The 19,589-nt window shown below is 34.8% G+C and overlaps 1 protein-coding gene across 1 annotated transcript; it reads left to right on the top strand.

Moving 5' to 3' along the window:
* Positions 1-18,493: 18,493 nt before the first annotated feature.
* Positions 18,494-19,429, top strand: LOC306653399 (olfactory receptor 4K17; the record flags this gene model as incomplete). The annotated part of the gene is made up of 1 exon (XM_079126405.1): positions 18,494-19,429. One exon carries the CDS (start codon positions 18,494-18,496, stop codon positions 19,427-19,429), a length of 936 nt encoding a protein of 311 aa, XP_078982531.1.
* Between the last annotated feature and the right edge of the window lie 160 nt (positions 19,430-19,589).

Raw genomic sequence — 19,589 nt, 5'->3', positions numbered from 1 at the left:
TTAAGCCTTTGTTTAAATTTGAGAGCAAAAGTCTCATCACTGATATTTAGTAGTAAAAGCATTTAATTTAATCTCAATCATTATATTAATGTTTAACTTTCAGGGGTCATAGCATCCCAACAGAAAGACCATGCCCCTAGATATAATGAATGTGGGAATTGATAGAAACCCCCCCAAATACATTAAAATATGTAGGAACCAAATTTTCATCAAAAAAATAACTGTTAGAATAAGAATGTGAATTATTCATCTCTTTAGTGTAATGTCAATCAGTTTGTTAGATTCTAGTTTGGTCTTTATTACATGATTACCAGTAGTGCAAAGTAATATCCAAATAATAGGGAATAGTCTAAATTATATGGAGTTTCAAAAACCAGAATGATTGCTATTTATTCTTATTTTGTATTCCAAAAATAGTTTTAAACATTTTTTTGCCTAGTTATTATTATTTGCCTAGTTCCTTAGATCTTTCATAGCATTAAAGATTTAGATTAAACATGGTTGCTTGTAAATTCTTTTCAAGAAGAATTAAAAGTGAAACATTTACTGGCAATGTTGCCAAATTAGGGCTTTCTGCCTTTGAATCTTCTAGAGGAAAATATTTTGATATAACTGTCTCCCATCAATTTTTTAAGGTCAATCCAAAAACATATCCCTCATCTTTAGAGACAATATATAGCATTGGCAAGACATTTGTATATTTTATCAATTTAGGAAAGGTGCAAGATTCTATCACAGAACAATTAAGGCAGCAAGATATTGGTGGATATTTCATAGAAATAGTTGACTTTATGTGAGAAAGTCCCATTCCAATGACCATTTGAACATACGATCCTAAGTTCCAAGGGCCAGTATATTTGACTGACCTAGGTATTCCTTATATTGTCTTTTTCTTAAAGGTTACATCTAGTCAGTCAGAGTCTCTCATGGGACCAGCATATAGATGTTTCCATTGAAACCAGAATAGTCAAATCCAGTCATATGAATGGATGTAACGTGAGTATCTGCAAAATCTCCATCATATGAGTACCATCAGTAAATATTGGAATTGATTCTCCAGTTCACGTTGTTGGATGTATTAAAGGTGGATCTGGGAAATGGGCCCAACTGTTCTCCCATATATTTCATTTATCCGAAAGCTCAAAGAGCTAGCATAAATATTGTGTTTGGAGATTTAAGATCTCCTATTGTAAAATCTGGTGCATTCTATTTCTCCATGTGTCACTCAGTAGCAATGAAACTCCTAACATCATAATTTTTAGACAATAATTTTTGAAATTATGTGGGTTTACATAGGGATTTGTTTTTCCCTTTTTATTTTTTTTAATTGTAGAAAAAAGATTGCTATAAACTAGAGCATTATTAACCTTAAATTGTAGACAATGGCGTAGCATTGTACAAATATTTAAACCATAAGAAGTGACTTAATAGATATATCTATTTGGCCAGGAAGATTAATAAAAGTTATCTATTGTTAAAGTCAATGCTATTGAGTTGAAAAGAGCATTACAATAACTGAAGGCCCAGTTTCCACCAAATATAGGATCTGATTTTGTCTCTAGTAGTGAACTGAGTTACAAAACTATAAAATGGGGTCAGTACAGACATCAAAAATTAGTCTTATGACATGTTTGTTCTATAGGTAATGGCTTTATTATTCTAAATTAACATAAGCTATTATATTAGAATTGGTAGTATCTGTCAGGATAGTGATTCAATAAGTTATTTAAAAATTTCAATATTTATGTCATTGATCTAGTAATTATATTTTAAGGGATCTATGGAAGGATAATCTTTATGTATAAAGATATAGTTGTATGAATATCTTTAATTACTTTGTTTTTAAAGTAGTAAAAATAATCCAAATGTCAAACATAGGGTTTTGGATAAATAACCATATGAAAAAAATCTGGCATCAAAAGTTATGTTGTAAAAGAATACTAATTATGTGCAATCTAAAATAATGTTATAAGCTCTAAAATGAACAATGTAATTATGTATGTACAAAATATGTATATCTCTGAGCTTATGTATGGAAAGCAGTTTAGAAGATTTAGCAAATTTAACAATAATTGTCAGAAACTCAAAAAACAAACTTTTTTATCTATACTTAATTTTTCCTAAGTGGGTGTCTTGACAAAATCCAGGGAAGGTACCCTAATCTTGAAACTATCTTTAGCCTTTTTATCTGAATATTATTTTATAAAACCTTCATATATAATTCTTTGGATTATTATAAATTAAGTAGCAGAATCTAATATCACATCTGAAACAGGCAACAGACAAGCCAAGAGCTTCCATCCCTTCTTGGGTGAAGGTGTCAAAATACTTCTATATCCAATATTGTTAGCCTTTAATTAAGTCATTATTTCCTGAATGTTCTCTAAAAATATAGCTAATTTCACTTCTTAGTGTAGAGAGTAATATAAAAAGTGTATAACTTGTACTTATTTAATTTTAAAATATTAAAATAATATAACTAATTTTTAAATTAATTTTTTATTACTATATCAGTTTGCAATAGACCATTATGAAAAAGCTTTAGATAGGGGAGCATCAGCTTAATAAAACGTTTCTTTAAATCTAATATTCTAAAGACTTCTTTATCTGGAAAACAAGAATATAATTAACATAATAGGTCAGTACTAATTACCATTGCTAATTAAAATATAGCCATTGATGTTTTTATATTAATCAAATTTGGCTTTTGAAGAGAAATTTGAAATTTGGAAGGCAAGGTGGTATTGTAAAATAACAGCTCTTTTTTAACCAAATTGTAGAAGCCATCATGTCTTTTGAATTAGTTTTTTTAATAATAATAGAAATTCTATAGGCATAAGAAATTTTTATTAGAATGAAAAAGTAATGTTTTAAGTATATTATATATATAGCTCATTTAATTATATATATAGCCAATTATATATAGCCAACTTAATTATATGTAAAGCTTTTGAAAATTATTTTGTACAAATTTTGTTTTAATTTATTCAAGATGTTATAGTCTTCTGTTTTATCAGGTGAAAAAAGAAACCATTTTTTAGACACTTACATATCACACCTGATAGATTAAGTGCTAGTATCTTGGTTCTCAATGAGAACATAATAAAGGAATTTTAGACCTTCTTTTTATTAACCAAATTGCAAATACGTCTAATGCTTAAGTATATTTTAAAGTATCTGATGTTTTCATATTTAGTAGACTATGTTCCAATCGATGATCTTTTAACATCCCATCCTTGTAAAAAAATTAAATATCTCCTGTAATAAGTTTGTATAATTAATTTTATTTACCTCAAATTAAATTTATTTATTCTTAATTGCAAAAGTCAATGTAAGATATAAAGCCATCTTTCTCTCCCGTGACAGGAATTTCCCACCTCCCAACGACTGTCAATCTGCGTTTCCCCGCCTCTCACATTACAGGAATTTCTGGCTTAAGTTGCTTCCTGCTCCAGCATTACGTCCCAATATGTCATTGGCCCATCAGTCAGTCTGTAAGAATTCTCCTCTACGATTGGTTCCTCTCAGCCCGCGAAATTCCTATGTCTGAGATGAACCCTGCGCCATTTCTTCCTTGCCTTTTTCCCCTTTCCCTGTGCAGATGTGAATTCATCTGCGCAAATAAATGGTTCCTTGTATGAGACCTGTATCTGTGGAGCGTTTCTGGGAGCTAGCGACGAACCATAACTGCGTGCCTCTTTTTTTCCAAACTAACAGTCAAGACAGCAAACAAATGTAAATAAAAATAGTAATGATTTCTTTCCTGCTTAAGAAAACATTAGAAACAAAGGATATAGATCTTAAATGTTATAGAATTTATCAATTTTATAATTTATTTGACCACCTGGAAAAATGTGAATGAATTAAGAAGTGTTTTACCTGGAAAAATGTAAGTTAATAAGTATAAAGGAGACTTTTTATTTTTAGCTGTTTACCCAATACATATTAAACCTCATTAATTCACATGAATTAAAATTATATAGATCCATTTTTATTTTAATTTTAAAATGTGAGCATGCTCATTGAACTGTAAGTAAATTTTGAAATCATGTAAATATAGTCATTGTGTGCACATATTTATAGATCTGTCATAAAGAGGAAATTTTTATAATTTATTCTAAGTGAAGCTCCACAGTAATGAACAAACATGTGTTAAATATTGATTTAATTTGTCTAAGAATTTAAGATATAAAAAGAAAAACTTCAGAATATTTCAGGTTGCCAGCTTTTGTCTGATGATTTTTATTCACCTTTAAATTCATCCCTAAAAGGCAAAAGATTAATCCAGCAAGAAGCACAATTAGAACATCTTTTAAAACTTCAGAAAAATCCTTTCTTTCCCTTTTTTTTCCCTCCTTGAGTCTGAGTGGTTTCCTAGTGAGGCTTCACCCTTCTTATTTACATTTCAATGTAAACCTTCACTAACACCTGTAAGGAACTAAAAAAGAGATTAGTGGTTCCAGCAAAAACTTGATGCCAAGGGCATTTTAAACATTTCTTATTTTTAGGACAGGTTTGGATGTCAAAGAAAAATTCGAGACCTTATTTTCCATTACTTTTGAGAATGAAGCTACTGTGGTAAGCTAATTACTGAATATACTATTGACTATTGATCTGATTTGTCCAAGACTTCCTATCCAGCAGTTTTGGGTGAATATTTTTAGGATTATTTTTATCTCAGTGACAAACAGGTTAAATCTTGTTCCTTAGGTAAGTTGAGAACAAGGTCCTGAAATAAGGACCCTTTTGCTATTTTAAAAATCTTTAGTATGCTTTGGTTCTCACATCAGGGCAGTTGTTCCTTGGTGTAGAGTTTTTTTAGGAGGCTGTAAAGAGGCTTAGCTAATTCCCTATACCCAGGAATCCAAGGCCTGGGTATAAATCCCTATACCCAGTTATCTCTAGGAAGCCTCTGTATGCCTTGATATTCCTCTGATGTCATTTACATATTGGAGAACAATTACAAATGTTTTATCTCTGAATTTTCTTAAGTCCTTAGCTAGGGTTTGTCCAAACAAGTGAGGGCTATCTCCAAATCCTTGAGGCAACACTGCCCAGGTTAGTTGTTACAAAGTCTGAAAAATTTTCCTCTGGTCCCTGCCAAATTTGGCTGGGGTCCAGATTTTTTTTTTTTTTTTTTTTTCTGGGCAGATAAATCTCTCCATGATCTTTGTGCATATGCACTTAATTGAGCATAAATTTGTAAATCATAAGTCAGTTTTCCCAAATCATCAAATCGTCCTGAGTTAAGCATATCCAAGGTAATCTGAACTCCATTCAATTTATTAGTTTCCACCTGTCATAAAGAATGCTCTATCCAATTGGATTTCCCTGTTAAATACTCACCTCTGGAAAGGCAGAAGCTAGCTAGTAAGAGTCAAATCTTAGGTGGTAAGGTCTCATTACATATGGAATGTAAGAGACTTAGTACTAATGGTGTGTTCACTCCATATATAGAACCTGCAGATTTTAACTCCCTTAATGTTGTAAAATGAATAGACACATGAGTTCTTTTTGGTCCCTCAGAATTTTGAGAATCATTTTGCTCAACAATAGCATATAATCCAAATTTTGTTAATTTCCTCTTTGCTGTATTAACAGTGGTAGGAATTCTTGGTCTTCTGATTTCTCTAGAGGCAAGGTAAAGCACTGAAGCAGAACCTTTCAAAAGCTAATCACAGAAGTCCCCACCCTAACTCATCCTCCTCTATATCTCAGTGCCTTCCAGTACTCTGAATAGGAACTTTGCCCCCACTATCAGGTGTCCTTCATATCCACAGAAACAGGCTTGAGGCTAGTTTCTGTATCTTTTTCTTTTTTATCAACCAACAGCAATTCCCCAAAAGAAAAAGAGGTCTTGGAGGATGAAGATTTCTGACTCTTAGATCTAAAGCTCTGAACAGCATTTCTAAGACTCATGCTCAAATCTTCCAAAAACCACAAATCAACATCTTGGTCCAAATAAAAGCAGGTTTCTATTACAGTCCAAACTAAATTTCCATAGCCTGCCATTGTGCTTCCAATCCCCATGCTATCCCTCCTCTCACCAAGAGGCTTGGCCTTGAGGGGCTCTGCCTGAGCAGGGAGTAGCCATGTTCTGTAGGCTTCCCTCTTTCCCCTCAACAGAGCAGAAACCATGCTGTTTCTGGAGTTTCTGGTGGGAACATATTTAGAAAACTCACTGAGGAATTTCCCCTTCTAACTTAGATATTATCTCTGAATTCCTAATTATGCTCCTTTCTTCTCAGCCAAGTTAGTTCTCAGTCTCATGTAGTCAGAGATGCAGGCATATCTGCCTGATTGAGTCTGCAGTATTCAAAGCAACCAGGTCTCCATTTACATTTCAAGGACTGTAGGAGTTGCATCCTTTCCACTGAATTTTCACTCTGGCTAAGTATTGAATATAGCTGAATATATCTATTTCTCTCTCTCTCTCTCTGTAGAGAGTAAATTCCCCAGGCTTAATATCACACAATTAAATTCCCTTTCCTTTCTTACTACTAAACTTATTCACATGTGTGTTCTTCTCACTGGAAAGGGGCCAACATTCGTACCATTATTCTGTCTTCTAAAATTCTCTGAACAGCCCCAGTTCAGATGCTAAATGTGGACATCTTCTGCTAAATGTGGGAATCCTCTATGTCATGTCCTGTGTGGAGGAGAAAAGGGTTAACTGCCAGAGGATGATGATGGCAGTTTTTGTATCTGTTACCCCCAAAATTTACCTACTCAATAAACACACAAGAGCTAATATTCTTTTCAGATGACGGGGGCAAGATGGGTCTGGCCATACCAGCTCTGGCCTCTTACAACAACATTTCACCTAACTTTCCTTTATTTATAATACAGGTAAAGGGGGCCAGGACTGGAAGGAGTTTCTTCTGTGATTGACAGGATAGGGTGGAGTTAGGGAAGCCATTCTCTTAGGGGGAAAATTCCAGAAGGAGATAGGGAACCAATCCCACTCAGCCCCACATGTTTCTCAGCAGCTCCTAGAAGACAGACCTCTGTGTCCCATGGCTCAACCTAGTCCGATTCTGCTAAATAAGAATGGCTTCCCACACTTGTGCTCGTGAAGTGTTATTATAGCATGTATACTTACAGTAATATTGCTCCTCTTTTATTTTTCTCAAACCATTCCAGTCCCCTATCTTTTGCTCTTCATCACCAGATGCTACATGAAATAAATAATCTAATTTTTCTGTCTTTTGCTTTGTACACAAATATGCATATATTGAGCCACCCCAATTTGCTTTTCCTGTTATCTAATTACAAGTTAAATGATAGCTTACTACTAACATTTTTTGCTCTGTTCCTATAAAATTGTTAACTGGATATCAGACCATGATTTCCAAGTAGATCACAATAATAGTCCCCATTCTTCATTAAAGTAAAACATCTCAAATATGATAATAAATATTATGTGAGAGATAAATAGAAAGGGGCAGAATTCAACTGTTCTCTGGCAGCCTATCACAACCTTGTAATTTCATACCCATGACTAGGTCTAAAATGTTCTCCCCACACCAAATTAGTGCTATCATGAATTTAAGAAGAGTAGTCTCATGTTTTAATCTAATTTGTCAGATTATTCACTTTCTTCTCAGTTCTGTCATTCAACTGGGTTTCAGTTAAAGAATTTGTATACACTTAGAACTTGTTGCCAACTGACAGGGAAACAATATCATTGCCCAGATTTTCATAGATTAGTTGTGAATATTTTATCTGAATTAATTCTTAACCTCTTGGCTGGCAAGGTTTTGCTATTAATTAATTCAAAATAGAAACACTGAGAAACTGCTCCTTACCTTTCCCATCTCTTCTTAGGATGAGATCAAAAAGAGAGGTTGGATCACATTAAAATTCATGCTTGTAACTTAATTGCATCTTCCCTTGGGTGTACACTAAGAAAGCGAGCTGTTTCCGCTTTGAAATCTACAGTAATTCAATGATTACATATGCAGGGACCTCTATATTTCGTGGTTTCTTAAAAAGTCTTGAACATCCTCTTCATATTCTTTTTTTTTTTTTTTTTTTTTTTTTTTTTTGGTACTGAGAATTCAACCCATGGTCACTTAACTACTGAGCTACATGTCCAGCCATTTTATGTATTTATTTATTTTTATTTTGAGACACTATCTAAGTTTCTTGGGACCTCACCCTCTTCATATTTTGATAATTCAACTATACAACTCTACATTGCCAATAATAATAATAATAATCATGATGATGAGGATAATGAGGTATAGTATTTTTCATTCGCCCTTACCAAAGAAGCAAATTCATGATTTAACTTCCACCAATTAGATGTATCGCTTTGGGGTAGATTTTATGTAAAACTCAACTATATAAATCTTATCTGGGAATGAGAATTCATTTGGTTAGTACAAGAAAAAGCTGTAACACTTGACTAGCAGAGGCAGAATATAACGTGTCACAGGGACGGCACTCTCTTGGACAGCTATACAATGTAGATCAGGGTCATAATTCTATAATCCAATATAGATATGATTCCCTGGTAGGTCCATATATTTTGCCACATCTTTAAAAGTCCCCAGTAATCCTTGTAAGTAAAGCCAGATAGATTATAATCTAATTTCTTCAGTGGAAAGTGCTTACCATTACAACATTCAGTTACATTTTCCCTCTATTTTTGAGGAATGAGATAGGGAGTTCTATTGACTATGATAAATATTACAATCTTATAAGGAAGAATAATAATGCATGAAATAGAATACAACTTAAGGTATTAGTTGATAATTCTATGCTTCTATTTCCCCACTTCCTTTACTTTACAAACAACCAGTTGTGAAGAAAATTGATCAAGTGGTTCCAGATGATGTTCTTGTGATAACCTGCTATTGTCATTAGAACAGTTTATTTCATATATCTGTTCAAATGTAAGAAAATTATCAGACGTTAAATAAGAAACTCCTGCCCCTAGATTGCTAAGCAGAAGTTTTTCAGTGAACTAAAAGGAGAACAATTACCCTTTTGTCTATGTTTCAGATGTTTTACAACTGCAATTGGCATAATTATTCATATAATGTTGTAGAGAAATGATATGAAATTGAAGCTGAAAGACATTTTCTTTTGAAACAGAATGATGAATGATCTAGTACCTTGTTGATGTTAAAAAATTCCATTCACAATAGAATAGCTTCAAAAAGAATAAAATACTTAAAATAAACCTAATCAAGGAGGTAAAAGACTTCTACAATAAAAATTGTATAACACTGATGGAAGAAATTGAAGAAGAAACTAGAACGTGGAAAGACCTCCCAAGTTCATGGATAGTCAGAATTAATATTAAAATGGTAATTAATATTACCAAAAGTAATCTACAGATTCAATACAATCACCATCAAAATCCCAACGATATTTGTAATGGTTAATTTAATTGGTAACTTGATTGGATTAAGAGATGTCAATGATTTAGAAGCTTCTGGGTATATCAATGATGGTGTGCTTAGGAATGATTGGCATGTGGGATAGTGAACTGAAGTGGAGACCCTCCCCGAGTATGGACAGCACTGTCCAAAAGAATGGTGACTTGGATGGAATAAAAGTCAGAAAGAGAAGGATATAGCAGTAGATGCAAGCTTGACTCTTCTTTTTTTTTTTTTATTGTAAACAAATGGGATACATGTTGTTTCTCTGTTTGTACATGGCGTAAAGGCATACCATTTGTGTAATCATAAATTTACATAGAGTAATGTTGTTTGATTCATTCTGTTTTTTCCCTTACCCCCACCCCTCTCACCCCTCTTTACCCTCTATACAGTACTTCCTTCCTCCATACTTGCCCCCCTCCCTAACCCTAACTCTAACCCTAACACTAACCCTTCCCTCCCCCCCATTATGTGTCATCCTCCACTTATTAGCGATATCATTCGTCCTTTGGCTTTTTGAGATTGGCTTATCTCACTTAGCATGATATTCTCCAATTTCATCCATTTGCCTGCAAATGCCATAATTTTATCATTCTTTATGGCTGAGTAATATTCCATTGTATATATATACCACAGTTTCTTTATCCACTCATCAATTGAAGGGCATCTAGGTTGGTTCCACAGTCTGCCTATTGTGAATTGAGCAGCTATGAACATTGATGTGGCTGTATCTCTGTAGTATGCTGATTTTAAGTCCTTTGGGTATAGGCCAAGGAGTGGGATAGCTGGGTCAAATGGAGGGTCCATTCTTGATCACATTCTTGATTACTGCTGTGATCACCTGAGGTTCTCAGACTCTTGCTTCTTCACTCTTCCAAAGTAAACCCTGTCAGTGATTCTCCGGGCATTTCCAGAAAACTTGTACTCAGACTAGGGTAGCACCATTGATCCTTCTTGTTCTGGGGCTTCTGCTTCTTGGACTGTGCAGCTACTGGTTCCTCCAGCTCTGCAGCCTGCAGACAGCCCTTGTGGACTTCCCACCTTCTGGTCATGTAAATCAGTCTAATAAGTCCCCCTTTTAAAATCATACTTCTTGTTGATTCTGTTCCTCTAGAGAACCCTAATACAACATTCTTCTCAGAACTAGAAAAAACATTCCTAAAATTCATATGGAAAAATGAAAGATCCAAAATAGCCAAAGAAATCCTGAGGAAACACCAATGCCGGAAGCATCACAATAACCAACTTTAAACATAGTATAGAGCCATATTAAGAAAACAGAATGGTACTGGCATGCAAACAGACATTTACTTAAATGGAACAGAATAGAAGACACACAGACAAAGCTACAGTCACCTGATTCTTGACAAAGGTACCACAAATGTACACTATAAAAAAGACAGCCTTTTTAACAATTGGTGCTGGGAAACCTGTGTATTCATATACAGAAGAATAAAATTAAATATTTACCTCTCATCCTGTACCAAAGTCAATACCCAATGGATCAAAGACCTAAGTATAATACCCCAAAATTTGAAATTGCTAGAATTATGTATAGGGAAAATGTTTCAATATACATGAATAGTCAAAACTTCATGAGTAGAACCCCTATGACCCTGGAAATAAGAATCAATTAGTGTGATAGCATCAAATTAAAAGCTTCTGCACTACAAAAGGAAAAATTAACAAAGTGAAGAGACAACTGAAAGAATGGGAAAAAAAATTCTTTGCCAGGGGATTAATATTCAAAATACACAAAGAACTCAAAATACTGAGCACACAACAAGAAAACTGAAATAAAACAAATAACTCATTGACAAAAGGTAAAATGAGCTAAATAGAAACTTCACAAAAGAAGAAATGTTAAATTGCCAACCATTATATGAAACTATTTTCCATATTTTTAACCATAAGGGAAATGCAAACCAAAACAATGCTCAGTTTCCATCTCACTCCAGTCAGAAGAGCAATCATCAAAACCACTGATAGCAGGTGACTCGGAGGTGCATGCCTGTAATCCCAGTGTCTCAGGGGACTGAGACAGGAGGATCTCGAGTTGAAAGTCTGCCTCAGCAAAAGTGAGGTGCTAAGCAACTCAGAGAGATCCTGTCCCTAAATAAAATACAAACTATGACTGGGGATGTGTCTCAGTGGTCAAGTGCCCCTCAGTTCAATCCCCAGTACCTGCCCCCCCCCAATAAAAACACACACAAAGATAACAATAAATGCTGGCCACGATGCAGAGGAAAAGAAACAATTATATGCTGTTGGTTGGAATGTAAATTAGTACAAATGCTATAGAAATCAGTATAGAGGCTCTTACAAAAGCTAAAAATAGAACTACTGTATGATCAAGTCATGATACTCGTTGGTATTTATCCAACATAATCAAAGTCAGCATACTTTAGAGATAAACACACACCCATGTTTATTGCTGTAACAATCACAATAGTCAGGTAATAGAACCAACCTAAGTGTCCATCAACTGATAAATCAGATAAAGAAACTGTGGTACACACACACAACAGAGTTTTATTGCACCACAAAGAAAAATGAAATTATGTCATTTGGGGGGAGGAGAAAAATATCTTGTTAAGTGAAATAAATAATATCTTATGTTTTCTCTCATATGTGGAAGCTAGAGGTAAAACAGAAACAAAACAAAACAAAAAAGGGATGCCATGAAAGTAGAAGGAAGACCATGAGTATAGGAAGGGCATCAGGAGGAGGGACGAGAGAGGGAGGAGAGGTCTTGGGGAGTGAGGCTGACCGAGTGGTGTTTTCATGTGTATATGAACAAGCCACAGTGAAATTCACCATTCTGCATAATTAAAGTGCACCCATAAAAAAAATTCAGACAACACCTGTTCCTTAATCCTCAAATTCCATTATTAGTTGTTAGATTTCTATTTAAAATATGAAATAGAAGAATAATAAAGCTATATTCGTATTTAGTCATTAACACATGATCATACAAAAAAGATTCTAAGCTTTGTAATTTTCATCTTAAGATAGTTCCAAAAGCAAAGATAATAAATTTACTTTTTGTCAATTAAAAATAACACAATGACATCAGTAATGATAAATGTTAATAATTACATTAATATTCATTCTGTATGAGGAAAAATTTTAGAATTATAATGAAAGTTTAGCACTGTCCCTAGTATAAGGGAGGCACTCTATGAACTTGCTATTTATCTTCACTGGACTATCAGCTCCTGGAGGCCTGAGATCATGTTTTCATATTTGTATGATATCCCTTATGATGTCTTATTGACTAACAGACAATAAACAATCAATTCTAGTTTTAAGAGATAAATGATTAATTAGAAAAGACATGAGTGGAGCTAATGGATGTTTGAAGCAGCATAGAAATAGCCTGGCTTGCAGTTGCAATGTCATAATTAAACTTCGAATCCACACAAGCCTCTCCATTCTCTATTGCCACTCATCTCTTTTGCCCTTTCCACCCTTCCACAGGTCTGTCCATTCATTGCATTCTCCTCACTCTGACCCACCACAATCATTGCTTTTGCAGCACCTTGTGACAAACCTGGAATTTTAAGAGCCCACATCAGCATCCTTTTTATCTTTACTCACACCCTCATTAAGTTGAAACTTGTTATTTCACAATGAAGAATAAAAAGTTAAATGGTCCCCAAAATGGCCAGGATTAGTCAAAGATGAAAGTTAGCCATCAGCTCCCCAGTCTCCTGGGTAGGACTAAGTTCATCTGTCATATGCAAACTATAATTAATGCTAAAAGACTGAACAATACTTTGCAGCCCTGAAGTATTATTCCCTCAACAAACTGAATTCCCTTTAGAATAACCAATTAGAGTTCCCAGAGTTTTCCAGCTCTTGCTGGACACTACAAAACTCTTAAGAGAGACTATAATTAGGAGGTCCACACATTGGAGTTTACATGCTTTAGAGAGTTGTACTTTCTTATGGAACTCTGAATTCAGAAGGTTCCTGCCCATGGAGATATTTCCCCACCAGGATTCATTGTGCTCACTGCATTTGAATTGGTAAGAAGACATTGTTAGCATATTAAAGCCAATACATTTGGCTGCTAGAGCTCACAAAAAATAACTATTTTTCAATAAACATGTTGTGAACAGACATGTAAAGTCAGAGTCTCTGGTTTCAGAAAAAGTTGAAGAGATTCTGGAATTGAAATGAAATGAATGAAATGAATTATGTGACTTTGCTAGTGTAGAGTCTGGAACGCAGGTGTCTCAAAGAATCATTGAATTTATTATCATTAAGAAAAGAATGGGTAGCCTCCATTTTATGACAGGCACTGCGCTAGATGCTAATATGCCAAAAATAACAAAGAATTAGCACTCTTGGAATGAATGAATGAATGAATATACATAAAAATAACTACATCCCAGGTTATAAGGGCAGTGCTCAGGGGCATAGAAGAGAGACTCTTCAACTCTGACTTACTATGTTAGGAAAGGTGACATTGAGAATGTTATCACTTTAGACATTAAGGATGAGTAGCATGAGTTAGAAAAGCTAAGGATAGTTCATTGATTGGCATGTGTGCATTTTTTCATACTAGGCACTTTTCCTGAAACCTACCTTTCTAGAGGCTTATGGGGAGAGCTGGGCTGCTACTAATTAAATCCTTAAAATAGTCAACTCTCGAAGACTCTTGCTAATTTAAGAGATTCTGAGCATTTTTATGTCCTAGGCAGAAGTTCTACTTGGAATTTTATTTTGTCATTATCCTTGCTGATTGGACTCCATCCAGTCACAGGTGAGAGATTGCTCCAACTCAAGTTGCTGATCGCTGAACTTAGAACTTCGGCTAAGAAGTTGGAAAGAATGAAGAGCTTAGAAATCACAAGTGCATGTTAAACAAGAAGTGCAGACCTGTCCTACACACCTCTTATATCCTGTAGGAAGCACAGAAGTTAGAAGATCACTAAAATTCAGCTTTACTTCCATGATCCCACCAATAATTCCCTCCCCTTCTCTGAGCTTTGACTCCCCTCTGTTGTGTGAGCAGCTTAGTGGCATTCCCAGTTACCCTCCGTGGGAAGAGCAAGGATTCCATACCCACTTTCTCATCATAGTAAATTAGCCTGGAGATCAAATGACAAAAATGGAGACATGGAAGGGCTGAGTAAATCAAAGTCAGGAAAAGTGTGGACCTTGTCATTCACCCAGAGGAGTGAGGAGAGCAGAAGGAGGTGAGGAGGCAGGTAAAGGGAAGCAGTGTTTGTGGGGGAGGGGCTCAGTGGGTGTTCTGGTGAGAAGAGAGTTGATGAGAACTGAAATCTGACATAAATTTCAAAAATAAGATATTAGTTCCTGACTTAATCCACTATACAACACATTTTCCTAGGAGTTAAGGATTCAGGGTAACCTGAATTGGCCAGAATCAGATAGCATAGTGTGAGTCCAAGATTCACAAATATGACCAGGAAACATTTGATCAGGGAAGCAGACTCCTTCTTAACAAGCAAAGTGTGCATTCCATGCCTGTGTGCTCTGGAAATCTTTAGTTTCTGTCCCATCACAGGGTTGACAGAGGACAGAGGCCCATTCAAAAGGCAAGTAAGCAGAAGGGATTCAGGTCTACACAGAAAGTGCTGTGTGCAGAGTCCTGTAATAGTGCTGTGGTCAGAAACCAATAAGACACAGTATCCTGAGGTAAGAAACCTGTTCAGGTGAAGTGTTAACATCCAGATTGGGAACTAAAATGTTCAGTCAATAATTTAAATTTAGTGAGGATCAGCTCAAGTCCTTCAATCTGAAAAATTACTTTCCCCAGAGAAGGTTTATACAATCCCTCTGCTGTGGCACAGCAGGCAGGAGTAAATGTTTGTTCTTCTGGCATAAGAACTTTGTGAAGGATGAAAAGCAACATCCCAACCTCTTTCATTATTCCCTGAGTTTCAAGCGATTCCCCATATGATATGAAAGTATAAAAATTTCCAACTTCATGACTAATTTCATAAATGTAAATCTTTTTAAATAATGGCAAAATTAAGAAGTTTCCATTATGCAAAATATAGACCTTGCAGGTGTTTTATGTTGTTGCCTACTGTTACTTTGTTTGGTATACCATTAAATTTAGATCAACTTTGAAATTCTGTTGATTCTACTAATAATATATTTTGTTTCAGTGATAGCTAAGATATCAACTTAATTTATTATGAACAGGAAGGAAAGAAGAATAGAAAGGCATCAACCTCTTGCCAAAAAGAGATGATATTTTAACTAATTCATTGCAAGAATTTGCCTCAGAATAGCAGACAGTTCAACTTCAGTGGCAACATGATTCAGGGGGAGAAAAAAAAAAAAAAAAAAAAAAACACTACTCAGTATGAATACAATGACAGTGTTATTTATTCAACTCCTCAACATTTTCTTTTTTATTAGAAACTTATCTATTAATTCTAATAATTGTATTATGAAAAAAATTAGTTTTTAAAATCTTGTAGTGAAATGCAACACTAAAGTCAAGCCTCAACTCTGAAGTTACAGATATTTTTAACTTTGATGTCATGAAGTCCAGAGTTTGAATCCCTGCACTTTACCTTAATGTGCTTTAGCAAGTAAACAGTAAGAATACCGGCAACAGCTAACATTCACTGTGTGCCAGCTATGAGCTCCATTCTGGGCTTAGGACTTTGTACACACTATTTCAATTGAAATATTCCACCTCTGAGTCATATTCCTTATTGTTGATTTTGTGATGTGACATAGGTACTTAGAAGTGCCTAATATGAAAAGTACTGATGAAAATCACATTGTGGTGTTACAGAAAACCTGAGAACGCCTTTTCCTTCATTGTCTGACACTAAGCCCTCCAGACAACTCAGCCGTCAGTGAGGAGCCAATCATGGGATCCCTGCAATTTCTCCATTCCTTCTGTTGCTCCATAAATAAGCCTTAAAGAGAGATTTCACTGAGGTCAGTTACAGATCATGTGAACTTGAATAGAAACAGAAATATCTCATGAGTACTTTTCAAGCTGGTAGAGATTCTTCTCTATTTACAAAGAAGTTACACCCCTGAATCTAAATCCTTAAACCCATTTTGGCATACTATATTTGTTCATAAGTGCAAGGGAGCACTGTACAGGTGAGTGAAATCCTATAGCTAAAAATTTGTGGTGGCTCCAGTTTGAATCTAGCACATATCTCTGCATGTGGTTCTATCAGTGACTGTTAATGACTATTCCATTAGTGACACATTCATTTTATAAATTTATCAAAGTATCAGTAGTCTAAGGTTTAAGGCAGGTTGAAATGTATGTCTCCCTTGCACAGGGATGGATAGTAGAAAAAAAAAATACTGTCCTACTCTGTAGGTAATGTGAAATTTTAAAATGTTTTCATAGATCATGCTTTTAAAGTTGTGTCTAAAAGTAGTTGCTCAACCAAATCCATTCATATTTTCTCTAATTGTTGATCCTTAGAAAATTTAGGTTTACATGTTACATTTAGGTTTATGATCCACATTTAGGTAAGTTTCCTACATATCAAGAGGTTTAGGTTGAGTTTCATTGTATTTTTTGTTTGTTTTTTCTTTACACATTCACATATCCAATTTTTCAATCATGATTTGTTTCAAAGACTTTTGATGCATTTAAACTATATTTTCTCCTTTCATCAATTTTACACAAATGGGTTAATGTATTTAAATCTTCATCACCCTAATATCACTCTTTTTTTTTTTACATATTTTCAGTTGTAGATGGGCACAATGCCTTTTATTTTATTTATTTGTTTTTAATGTGGTGTAGATCAAACACAGGGCTTCACACATGCTAGGTATGTGCTCTGCCATTGAGCCACCACACCAGCCCCCTAAGCTCACTCTTAATTCTGTTTCTGCTCTCTCCACCATGCCACCTTTCTTAACTTTATACTCTAAAATTTCTTACACTGAGTGTCTCACCCATTGTCTCAGTTTCCTGATCTCACATTGAAGTGATTTTCCAAGTTTTCAATCGATGAAATTATTTGCTAAAAGATAAGGTAAGAGTTGATAGTCAATTCTAAGGGATCACACTACCCGAAAGCAGTAAGGAGTATTGCCACTGCTCATTCAGATCAAAACTATCATTAAGTATTATCTTGCCCACCAATCTTTAATATATGAAACACCATACCTTAATGTAAGTAATTTATATGTTTACAAATAAAAGATATTTGGTTTCAGAGAGTAGTATAGGATTTTAAAAACCCTTAACATTTTCCTTTCAATTTGAATTCATTTTATTTTTAATTAATAACATAAAATGTACACTTTTGGGACTATCATGTAATGTTTTGAGTCATGCATACATGGTTAAATGTTTAAACAAGGATAAATATGTCTGTCACCTTGAGCATTTACCATTCATTTATAGTGAATACATTAAAAATATCTTTTTTATGATTTTTTGAAATATACAATGTTATCATGTAGTGTTACCCTTTTATTTGATAGCACATCAAAAATTCTTACTCCTGTCTCACTATAACCTAGTACCCAGTGCAGCCTCTACCAATCTGTCCCTCATCCTTCTACTCTCACCAGACACTGGTAACTACCATTCTACTCATAAATTTTTATGAAATCAATTTTTATATTCTACAAATAAGTGAGATCATGTAGTGCTTGTTTGTCTGTGCCTGGCTTATTTCACTTAATGTTCTTCACTTCCATCCATGTTGTTGTAAGTGACAGGGTTTCCTTTTTCTAGGTGAATGGTATTGCATTGCATATATGTACCACTTCTTTGTCCATTCATCAGTTGATGTACATTTAGATCTCTTCCAATCTTAGCTATTTTGAATAGTGATGCAATAAGTATAGGAGTACAGATGTCTCTTTGACTTATTGATTTTATTTCCTTTGGCTAAACATCCAGTAGTGGAATAGCTGGATCATGGTGTAGTTTTGATAAATTTTTGAAAAACCTCCACATTTTTTTTATCATATTGGCTGTATTAATTTACATTCCCACCAACAATGATCAAGTGTTCACTTTTCCTCGTGTTGTTGAAAGAACATAGCAACCTTTGTGGTATAATTGATTGCTTTTACTCTCTACAGGTCATCTGTGAGCAAGCAATAAGGTCAAAACCATGCAACTATTAAATCAATCTCAAGTATCAGAATTCATTTTGGTGGGACTGACCAGCTTTAAGGATATAGACTTTCTTCTCTTTGCACTGTTCTCAATTATTTATTTGGTAACAGTTTTAGGGAATCTTCTCATTATACTTACTGTGTTTTTAACCCCAAACCTGAACACCCCCATGTACTTCCTCCTTGGGAATCTCTCCTTTGTGGATATGTCTCTTGCTTCCTTTGCCACCCCTAAAATGATTATAAACTTGATAAAACACAAGAAGACTATTTCTTTTGTTGGTTGCTTCACTCAGATATTTCTTCTCCACTTACTGGGTGCAACTGAAACAGTACTATTGGTTTCCATGGCCTTTGACAGATATGTGGCCATTTGTAAGCCCCTACACTACATGACCATCATGAACAAAAAACTGTGTATTTCGCTTGTAGTGATGTCATGGTGCTCAGGTCTCCTTCACGTAGGACTTCAGTTACCCTTTGCAGTAAATTTGCCTTTCTGTGGTCCCAATGTGGTGGACAGCATTTTCTGTGATCTCCCTCTGGTTAGCAAACTTGCATGCACAGACACTTATTTTGTACAGGTGGTCATTGTTGCTAACAGTGGCATGATCTCCATGAGTTGTTTCCTCATTTTGCTTATCTCCTACAGTTTAATCCTTACAACCATTAGGAGGCGCTCTTCTACTGGGCAATCCAAAGCCCGGTCCACTTTGACAGCTCACATCACAGTGGTGATAATCTTCTTTGGTCCATGCATCTTCATCTATGTCTGGCCCTTCAACAACCACTCTGTGGATAAGTTCCTTGCTGTATTCTACACAATTATCACTCCTATCTTAAATCCACTTATTTACACCCTACGAAACAAAGAAATGAAGACAGCCATGAGGAAACTCTGGAGAGCTCTTGTGCATTCTAAAGATACTTAGGTTAAAAGCATGATTACAGAGAAATGGAGTATTGTTCAGATCTCTAAAAAAATAGACATATCCAAGTCATATACAGAAAGGCAAATAAAACAGCAAGATTGGAGAAGAAAGATATCTGATAATTTTTTAATGTTTAACCAATGTACAATTAATTAATAAC

Source organism: Sciurus vulgaris (genome assembly GCF_902686455.1).
Source record: "Sciurus vulgaris genome assembly, chromosome: 2".
Lineage (NCBI taxonomy): Eukaryota > Metazoa > Chordata > Mammalia > Rodentia > Sciuridae > Sciurus > Sciurus vulgaris.
Note: the sequence above shows the minus strand (reverse complement) of the source record. Positions and strands in the feature narration are given on the sequence as shown.